The sequence below is a fragment of the Eptesicus fuscus genome, chromosome 1, assembly GCF_027574615.1.
Source record: "Eptesicus fuscus isolate TK198812 chromosome 1, DD_ASM_mEF_20220401, whole genome shotgun sequence".
Lineage (NCBI taxonomy): Eukaryota > Metazoa > Chordata > Mammalia > Chiroptera > Vespertilionidae > Eptesicus > Eptesicus fuscus.
The window spans coordinates 36,196,192-36,207,336 of record NC_072473.1 but is presented as its reverse complement, the minus strand read 5'-3'; the positions used below and the strand labels follow the sequence as shown (position 1 = coordinate 36,207,336).

At 37.1% G+C, this 11,145-nt stretch overlaps 1 protein-coding gene across 1 annotated transcript in view; it reads right to left on the bottom strand.

Annotated features, from left to right (window-relative positions):
* Positions 1-7,881: 7,881 nt before the first annotated feature.
* LOC103298554 (charged multivesicular body protein 1B2) overlaps positions 7,882-11,145 on the bottom strand; it is a 63,804-nt gene continuing 60,540 nt past the window's right edge. The window contains exons 7-8 of the mRNA XM_008155339.3: positions 9,586-9,658; positions 7,882-9,162 (exon numbers count right to left, since the gene is read on the bottom strand). Coding sequence (XP_008153561.2) covers positions 9,118-9,162; positions 9,586-9,658 — 118 coding nt within the window. The 3' untranslated portion in view covers positions 7,882-9,117. The remainder of the gene's footprint in view (positions 9,163-9,585; positions 9,659-11,145) is intronic.

The window sequence follows — 11,145 nt, the reverse complement described above, 5'->3', positions numbered from 1 at the left end:
AATAATACTGAAATTATAGGCAAAATAACTTTGCCTGAGGTTCATAAAACCTATGATAATATTGATACTGAAAAACCAATGTATTGGGAAATTGAACTCCTCCCCATGAGGCCATTTTTATGGGAACTAATTGGCCAGAAGAAAATTAGAGCTTCTAGATAATGAAATAGTGGAGTCTTAATTCATTTGGCCAAACATATCATAAGGTACGAATGACAGTGGATGAAGGAGGAAAACATATAATTAGCTTAATAAAAATTATGATAATACATGTAAAGGGTTTTTCAGTTGGCTGTGATGCTTGTTCCCCTTAGACTTTTTCTTGTCTAGTATTAGACATTTTCTGTTCCTAATCAGTGTTATTGGTTTACTATTGTTACTTTTGTTCATAATATGTAAATGTTATATTAGATGCAGAAAAGCAGAATGTAAGACAAACAGCAAAAAGACTCGGATCATGGTGGCTCAAAATTAGAAATGATCCAGAATACTTTTTAACAAGGACATATAGGATCTGACTGCCTCCCATTTACCTGCTTTTTTAAAATATATAATTCGACCTTAAATGCCATCTAAGGTTATGGTCTTGCCCCATCCCCAGTGGTCCACCTGTTCAGCAAGACATGCTGACACTGAGACATCCTAGGAATGAGCCTTCCTAGCACCGTGGGACTCCATTATCCAACCAAAAGGTTGGTCATCAATGCATCCTTTGGATTGATTTATGACCAAAAGGGGAATGTGTGAACGGAAGGAGCCACATGCTAACCTGACAAGCTCAGGGGAGGCCTATGTGGCAGTCTTGCAAACTCAGAGACCTGAAATAACCACAAAGGATGGTTTGAAAATTAAATTTAACTACAAACAGGTTATAGTGGGCAGTCATGTCCTAGGCCAATATCTTCCCTGACAAAGGTCAACTTAGATCTTCCTTACTGAGCCCATTTGCCTTTTTGCCTCTAAGATAACATATCTGTGAGATGTCTGGGTAACTTGTAACTTCCTTCTTTTGCTGGAGCCCCTGGGGCACAACCAAATGTGGTGGGCGCCAGGACAGATACTTCAAATTCCTTCATTATCATGTTAATTGTTCCTGTACCCACCTAGGTATGTGTCCATCATTTTACTTTTTATCCAATCCCAGGGGTTTCCCACCGTTTGACTTTAACCCACCTCCTTAATCCGTCACCAATGAATTTCATGTAGCCAACCTATGTCCCTCCTTTAATAGCAATGTATAAATACAGATGTAACCCACCATTTCCTCGGAGCATTATCTCAATTCATTGAGGTTCTGCTTCCCGGCATATGTCGACATTTTGGCTCAAATAAACTCACTAAATTCTTTACAGGTTTCAATGGTTTTTTTCATTAACATACATATATTTTAAATGTTATGAACGTTTTGACCTATAAGAAGGGCAAAATAAAATAACAATATATTTCTTAAATACAGCCAAATTTTTCAGCAATGGTAATTTAAGAGACAATAAGCCTCTAGCCAGGAGGTGGGGCAGCGTTTGTGCCTTGTGAATCAGATGTATAAGTTTACTAAATTTACTTGCTTTGCTTTTTTAATAAAGATCCCTACTTTAATTACTTAATAAATTAGCTTTTCAAAATATAATCGTCTCATATAAATTAAGTTATATGAGAAGCCAATATTTTTATAATAAATTGGATCCTAGTAAAGTCTAAGAAAATTACTGAGGCCTCCCATAATCCCTCTGTATATGCAAATAAGCCAAAGGGGAGACTCTTTAAAAATATAATTCTAAGCTTAATAAAAAGGAGAAATTTTAAAATTTTGAAATCTCTTCTGCTAATATTTACAGGGTAAACTAAAGATTGTTGTTAAAGTACTAATCTGACAATAAATAGTAGTCACCATAAATGTAACAGGAGTCGTTTAATGTAACTACATGGCCAGGTAGTATTGGTAAGCATCCAAAAAGCAACCATGTTTGTTACATTTGTTGCTTGCTGTAAAAGAAAAAGATGAAGGCTTTTAGGAGGAACTCTAAAAGCTGGCCTGGAAATTATTCTGGAAGGAAATAAAGAGACTTACTTCTGCCTGGAAAACTATAATTAAAAGTCAATATATTAGGCCCCATAAAGAAAAGTAATTTGTGGTTTTGCCTTCTTAAAAAACCTTATGTAAAGTTACTGAAAGACTAATAGCAGAAACTTAATTGATGTCATTTACTGTCCATAACCTAGGACAAGTAAAGTTTAAAAATTAACCTTAGCCGCAACCGGTTTGGCTCAGTGGATAGAGCGTCGGCCTGCGGACTCAAGGGTCCCAGGTTCGATTCCGGTCAAGGGCATGTACCTTGGTAGCGGGCACATCCCCAGTATGGGGTGTGCAAGAGGCAGCTGATTGATGTTTCTCTCTCATCGATGTTTCTAACTCTCTATCCCTCTCTCTTCCTCTCTGTAAAAAATCAATAAAATATATTTTTAAAAAAATAAAAAAATTAAAATTAACCTTATTTCAGATTGATTTAAATTGTCTAATTGATATAAGTGAATATTCCAGAAAACTTAATTGTACTGGGCAGGAAACTGTTCCTGAAGCATTAACTAATTTTTTACTGATGGTTCATCTCATAGTAAACTTGCTTAACATGCAATGAGTCCAAAACAGTCATATTTCTGTGCAGAAAATTAAAATTAAAAATTATCAAGACTGCACTGTTAAGATTTCCAAAGGCCTTCTAATAATATTTAAATGAATAATCCCCTGTAAGAAAAATATCCTGTAAGTAAATTACATCAAGCCTTAATTGCTTTAAATTCTTTACTTTGAAAATTATTTTTCATTTGTAATGCTAATGGCAAGACACCCATGAAAACACAAATGGTGTCAAAATAAGCCAAAGGAAAACGTTTGAGCAAAAATGAAAGGACCCCAAGTCTAGTTTATAGAAAAGATTCCTTTATTAGCCTTTGGTCAAAAATATGTTTGTATATTTCCAGAAAACTCCTCCAAGCTCCTGTGGATTCCCCCAACAATGGATCTCAGAGAGGAACTGACCAGATTTCTCCAGCCACAAAATAGCAGTGGCCCCCAAGACAAGAGGAGAAACAGTCCAGAGATGAAGACAGTGAAGACGCCTTGCCATACTAGCAATCAGCAGCTGGGCTTCACTGCAGGTTGCCCAGGACCAAACCAAAGAAGGTTGGACCTGCATTGCCACCGTTTGTCCACAATCCAGAACTAGCATATCATTGCTGGCATATACACATAATAAACTGTTGGACATTGAAATTGGGACTCAAAGAACTGTTGGCGCAAAAAGAAACTGACTACAGACTGATTCCTTTGATGCCTGACAACAATCTAAAGGGTCTTGATAGAACTCTATCTTTTCCATTGAATTTAAAAATCTTAATACATACATTCTTGTTAAATTTATAAAATCAAAGAGGGTGAGATGCCAGAAGCCAATTCCAGCATGTCAGCAGGGCTGAATCATCTGGAAATGGCTGAGGGCATTTCCCCACACCTAAAAGATTTGCATAGATTATTGCTTGCTGTCAGACAGCTAAGGGCATCTTAATCTACATGTTATTGCCTCCTGCTGGCCAAACACCTGAACAGCCAAAGGCAGTTTCTCCCAAACCTGATAATCTGACAATGGATTCTGTGTACTAAGCCCTAGCCTTTGAAGTGTATATCTACCTTGCATTAGGACAATTTGTGTTAATAAAAAGCAAGGGGTCCTGAGACAAGGAAGAACTTAGTTCCTTTAGCTAAGTCTTCTCTGACTCCCCATAATGCCTTCCAAAATTATGTTTCATCTCTGAACTCATTGTTAATTTACACACAGTGCTTCTCCAGATTCTTTAACCTTTCTAGATGCTGGATTAAGACCACTGGTATTAACAGGAATGTGAAAAATTTTAGGAATAGGATCAAGGATATAATTTTTGTCAAGGACACTTTTTATGACCTCTTTATAATAATACTAGAGGCCCTATGCACGAAATTCATGCAAGGGGCTCGGTCCACACAGCCATGGTGGCTGCCTCGGCCCTCGCAACCCTGGTTTAGTCCAGAAGGTTGTCGGGAGAATGTCCAGAAGGTCATTTGGCTGTCCGGTCTAATTATATTATGCTTTTATTATTATAGATCCAGAGGATTAAAAATGGTGGCAGAGTAAGTGGATGCTGCATGGACATGCTCTCAGGAACAAATTGGAATTACAACTAAAATACAGAAAAGTGTCCTAAATAATCAGTGGAAAACTCACAGGAGAGAAACTTGACACCCAAGGACTGAAAGTGGAGACTGAATAGGGACTGGTAGGAGGGGCGGAGGTGCAAAAGGGCTGGCTAGGCACCCACAGACAGCAGCTGAAGTCATGGAGAGATATCTCAGTGGTGGGGGATTGCCACTGAGAACTATGGGATCTAATCCCCAAGTTGGGCCCTCCAGAAGAGAGCACCAAAACTGAGGAGGGTACCCACATAACATCTGGCTGTGAAAAGCAGCGGGGTGCTGTCAGGGAGTGACAGCTGAAAATTTGGGCACCCTCTTAAAGGGCCAATGCACAAAATTTCCTGAGGAGCCACACACCTTGTGATCCAGCAGAGGGAGGGAGAAGTGGACTGGAGCTGTGAGAGCAGAAGCAAGGATTGGGGGTTTGAGGAATAGAGCTCAGAAGGCAGACACTCCAAGTTTCCTGGACTGATTCATTCCCTCATACAGCAGAGAATATCTTTCCCACACAGACATTTTCCTTGCCTCGGGGGAAGACAATTAACACACACCCTATTGGAAAATACCTTGCCCCGAGGTCACTTAAGAGATTAAAAAGAACAATTTGCCTCCAGGCAGAAGCAACTGCCCCACCCTATTAAAAAAACTCTTGACACACAGGAGGACGATTGCCTGGAGGACAATTCAAGTTGGAATCCTATCAGCCTGTAGGCAGAGGCAGTCTCTGGAGGCTTTGAGTCTTTGCCTGATCTAATTAGTCAGAAACAGCCTTTAATACTATACTGCACTAGTGATTGAGAGGTGTAGAGGATCTACCTAATACATAGTCACAAACCCAAACAGCCAAAATGAGGAGACAAAGAAACAAACCCCAAATGAAAAAACTAGAGAATTCTCCAGAAGAAGAGACAAATGAAGCAGAGATAAGAAATTTATCTGAAACAGAGTTCAGAGTAATGATGGTAAAATAATATCCATATTGTCTGTAGGGTGCAAGTGCAGTAAAATGTTTATGAGCATTTGATTTTACATATTCTATCAAATGATATAGTCAAATACTTAGGAAAACATCAGGAGGAAATTTGATAAGGAACTAAAACTGAAGGTAAATGAAAGGTGCTATTATATCCATTTTTCAAGACAGTATAATCTGGCATGTGTTACTTTTCAATTATCAAATCACTTATCAAACTAGAAATGTAATTTATACTAACAGGACCAGCAATCTGGTCTAAGAACAAATTGCAAAAAATAAAATTCTGCTATATGTATAAGGTAATCAATAAATCCAAAAGTAAAACCTGGTGTCTATCAAAGAACAATATTTTTTTAAAAATCTGATATGGCTATTAAGCAAAACTATGAACATTTATTTTTAGATCAGAACAATATATTTTTCTAGACTTAATTAATCCATATTCACAATTAACACTTTTTATTGAATTTAAAAGAACAAAAGCTACAATTCCCACCAATGGAAAATGAGATAACTATTTCATAGATATTTTAGTCTGTAATAATCTCTTCTATGCCTCCCAGGATGTTCCAATATGAACAAACTTACACTTTCAGTAAAAAGGACAAAGCATCTATATATATAAAAGCCTAAGTGACCATTGCAACCAAGTGGAGGACTGAACAGGCTGTGTGGGGTGATCAGGCCGGCAGGGGTGTTAGTGAGGGGCTACCAAACGACCAAGGAGCAAGCTGCGTGGGGCAAAAAAGCTGGCAGGCAGGGTTAGTGAGGGCTGACCAAATGACTAAGCAGTGGGCTGCGTGGGGTGACCAGGCTGGCCGGGGTGGTAAGGGACGACCAAACAACTGAATAACAGGCTGCATGGGGTGACCAGGCCGGCAGGGTGGGCAGTTGGGGGAGACCAAATGACTGAACAGCAGGCTGCGTGGGGCGATCAGGCCTGCAGGGGCGGGCAGTTGGGGGCAACCAGGCCAGTGGGGGTGGGAGGCAGTTGGAGCCAATCAGGCCAGCAGGCAGAGGCAGTTAGGGATGATCAGGCAGGCAGAGGGGCTGTTTTGGATGACCAGGCCAGCAGCGGGCAGTGAGGGATGATCAGGCCAGCAGGCAGAGGTGGTTAGGGGTGATCAGGCTGGCGGGTGGGGGCAGTGAGGGGCAATCAGGCAGGCAAGCAGGTGAGCGTTTAGGAGCCAGTGGTCCAGAATTGTGAGAGGGTTGTCCAACTGCTGGTTTAGGCCCGATCCCTGGCATCGGGCCTAAACCGGCAGTTGGACATCCCCCAGGGGTCCCAGATTGGAGAAGGTGCAGGCTGGGCTGAGGGGACCCTCCTCCCCTGTGCATGAATTTCGTGCACCGGGCCTCTAGTGAATTATAAACAAAATGGAAGATTACCACACTGAAGTCATACCATTTAGTCAAGTACCAAGAAAGTTAAGTAGGTTTAACTGAAACTTAGCAAAAGAGTAATTTCTAATTTCATTACCCAGTGAAAATAATTGTCATTTATACACTCTCATTTACAATAGGAAACATATGTGAGTGGTGAATACTTAGGAAAAAAGTCTCCATAATTGAACTTTGAATGACTTAACAATGGGTCTGCTCTTCAACAAAACTTAATGAAATATAAAAATTCGTTCATGAATCAATCATGCAGTAAGTAATGAAAAACACTTTACCTACTTAACACAGATTAGTAGTATACCAGCTAAAATATAACTTGGTCACTTCTCCACATTTGAGACTGTTATAGGAGAAAATTGCAAGCATTTGTTTCTTTTTTTTTTTTTTTTTTTAAATATATTTTATTGACTTTTTACAGAGAGGAAAGGAGAGGGACAGAGAGCTAGAAACATCGATGAGAGAGAAACATCGACCAGCTGCCTCTTGCACACCCCCTACCGAGAATGTGCCCGCAACCAATGTACATGCCCTTGACCGGAATCGAACCTGGGACCTTTCAGTCCGCAGACCGACGCTCTATCCACTGAGCCAAACCGGTTTCGGCAGCATTTGTTTCTTTTAGTTGTGTAAAACAGAACTATTTCTGGAGAGATGAAAAATTGTACAATTGGCCATCAAATGCTTTCCTCCAAGGATCCTGGCCTTCCAGAGTTTAGTCTTTTTTTGACGTTAGGACTTTTCTGTGTTCCAAGCTCCTACATTGTATACCCAACTTCCATTGCTCTGGAAGTTATTCTCATGGCTAGCAAAACATTTTATTCCAACATTTAGTTCTATTTTATTTCTTCCAGTAATTAAAGAGTGTTGTTTTTTTTCTTAAAAAGACAAATACATTTAACCAGGGCTTATGGTAGTTGTAACTTGAATTGATTCAATTTTGTTTTTTCTGTTGCTTTTTGTTGGTTGCTTTTAAAATCTAGGCTAAGATTTTCAAAAAGCAATAAACAATCATATGAAAGATGTAAATGATATTAAAGCCTTGTAAATTAATCTTTCAAAATACAGTGTATCAAGGGTAGAGTAAAAATAAGGAGAATCATTTAAAATGTGTGTCAATTTCATTTGAAAGTATGAAAAGTTAAATTTCTCTGAGTCTTAACAATAGTGATTAGCAAAGAAAAAATTTAAAAACTGAGCAAACTTTAATTTCTTTAATTTAATGGTGTATATTTTTTCTAGTTATATTGGAAAATTATCCATGATTTTTTTTTTAATTTCAGAAATTCGGGATAATAGTAATTAAAATGCTGGAAACCAAGATCAACAGTAATTAATATAAATGTGAGAAGTCCTTCAGAAGGCTGACCTGGGCTCCTTTGATATTCACAGGGTGAATTTGCATTTTATTACCTACTGCTGACTCAATGGCCCAAAGCAAACTCCCCCCTAACCTGATAACCTTACTATTTACTAAACAATCACCTTTGATATGTCTATTTGCATTCCTAAAAGGCAATTGTGTATTCTAGTAAATAAAAACAGACAGGAAGGGAGACTCAGTGGAACTTGACTACTACAGTTAAGTTTTCCCTGGCTTCCCCCCATAATTTCAAAATTATTATTTCTTGTCTTGTGTTTTAATTTGCGCGTCAGCTCTTTCTCCAAGCCTTTGAACCTGAAAGCCATGCTGACCATGGCTTGTCACATTAAATTACTGGTTAAAAAAATCCAATAATAATCTAAATTTAAAAGCTGATTAACACAGAATAAAAGTCAGCTGCATTTGTGCTTGAACAGCAAAAATAAACACAAAACATAAAAGAAAAAAATAGCTTTGTCTCCCTGTCCGGTGTGGCTTGGTTGGGCATCTTGCCATGCACCAAAAGGTTGCTGATCCGATTCCCGGTCAGGGCGCATGCAGGAGGCTACCAATGGATGTTCCACTCTCACATCGATGTTTCTCTTCTCTCCCTCTCCTTTCCTCTCTCTCTAAAAATAAAAAATGCATTAAAAAAAATAGCATTGCCCATCATATGACACTAAATAAGGTATTTTTGGCTATGTAAGCATGTTAAGTAAACTTGGTCTCCCTGCTTTTATTTTTATGCATCATATGTGAATGCAGAGATTTAAAACAACTTTGAACTAAAAGAAACCAAAATATTTATTCTATACTTTCTTCTGTAGTACTTTGTTGCCAGATTTTTTATGCAATTTTTGAGGAGAATGTTTCATATACAACAAATTAATGCTAGCTTGGTCAAAGTCATCTAAAAAAAGTCCTTCACATTTTACAATATAATATACAAAACTATAAAATATGCCAAGGTGGAAACTCTCTGGAATTTCTTAAAGTATTAGAAAGTACAACATGGCAAAAGAAACCATTATAAATAGCATTTAAGCATTCTTTAACATATGTTGCTCTTAATGTAACTAGAGTACAACTTATCTATATATACTCATGAAGTTTTTCAGAAGTAGGTGAAGTAAACAAAAGCACCAGTTCTTTAAATTACAATTGATCACGTAGACGAGCAAGTCTCTGTGATAGTTCATCCTGAAGAAAGTTAAAATTTAAAAGTTAGAAGGCTGCAACAAATATAAATCACTAATATTTTAAATAGCTCATATTTTAAATAAGATTAAAATATTGTCTAAAAATTCACACAAAAACTAACATTAAGAATATACTTTTAAAAACATTTCAGAATAAATTGAGAACTAAATAAAGCAGAAACTATGAAAGGAAGCAATTCAATCTTTAAATAAAATGTGCATGCAAAGAGAAAATGTTCATCATTGAGGAGTAAAGGCTAACTAAACACAGTTTGCTAATTTATGATGATGTCATATTATAGTAGAAAGCACTCTTTATAAAAAAGATATATATATACATTACTTATGTATAAATATATATACAATGTCTATTTAATTCACACACATCAAGTTCATACTAATCAAGATAAAATACAACTTCTACCTGTTCCATGGAAGCAACACTGGTGCCAACAGATCCTGTCTGACCCTGTGGTAGTTCCATATTGAGATCAAGGCTACAATTTTAAAACAATTAGCATAAATAGATGTTAATATAGGCATTTTACTCCTTATATAATTATAAACGTAATGAAACAGGATTATTGCAAATTTGAATATTCTACCTAGCATTTTACCTTAATTTAAATAAGATAAAACTGGTTACATTTTATAAATGTAAATAGAAAAGCTAATAAAAGGCAGGAAAAATATTGATCATCTGAACAAAAGACAAAAATAAAAATCATACAATGTATTCAATTTACTGAGGTTACTATATGTCTCCTATTATAAAGGTAATTTAATATGCCAAAAAAGATAAAACAGATTAGATAAATGTAGCCTCAGGATCCATATCTAACATTTGAGTTAACTTCAAGTTCAGTATTCTAGCTCCTGAGCTACCCTTAGCAGAAATCATTACTTGCATCCATCTCACACAATTGAAATTTAAAAAAATTAAGCTCACTTGCCCAAGATCCACACTAGTGATAAATAGGATTTGAACTCAGAATTTTCTGCCTCCAAGGCCTGTGATGTTAATCTATATTTTACCTATTCCTCTAAGATATAAGCTAGCCTTTCTGCTTGTATCTATACCAGTGTATGCCAACTTCAGTTTGAAAACACTCCAGAGAACACAGTAACTTTAAAAGTCATTAGGAGAGTCTATAGACAGATTGTTACTTAAAAGGTAAAGATATGCTATACTAAAATTTTGTTGAGGGAATCACAAACTCAAACAGAATTCGGATACTTAAATATCTTTAAGGATGGGCATCAGTATTTCTACATCAGTGATTCTATCTATTTCTACTGTTCCAGTCGCCATCCATTATTGACATAACTCATTTCTCTTGATTTTGGCCCCCAACCTTCCCCCCACACCCCTGTCCCCAGAAATATCAGACAATGCCTGGATGCATTTTTTTACTGTCACAATGGGGTAGGGATGTTATCTTATGGGTAGAGATCAGAGATGTTGCTGAACATACTACAATTTATTGGACAGCCCCAAGGATTATGTAACCCAAAATGTCAATAGTGTCAAGGTTGAGAAATCCTGTTCTAAATCTTCTCAAAAAGTTATCTAATAAACTTGATTTCCATTGAGGGTCAGAAAGGCTGTAATGTGGCAATATTCATTTTACAAGACCTTTGCTGTACTTTCAAGCCCAATCTTCTTATTTAGTTTTTGGTAAGAACAGAAATAAGTCCTTAGCTTCATGTTACTAAGATGGAGTCTTCTGATACACAATGCTTTGGTCTCTTAACTACTTAACAAAAATGACCTACATCAGGAAACAAAGCAAAACAGTGTACAACTTACTTGCCAGTCCTATTGTCAAATAAGGCAAATCTGATTTATTAACCTGGGTTTTATTTCACTATTGACACATTAGTTATTTAAAGAGCTGATAAACTTATCTGTTCATTCTAATCAGGTATTAGCTTACACATTAAAATAATATTCATCAACTCTATTTTCTAGGTGTCTTCAATT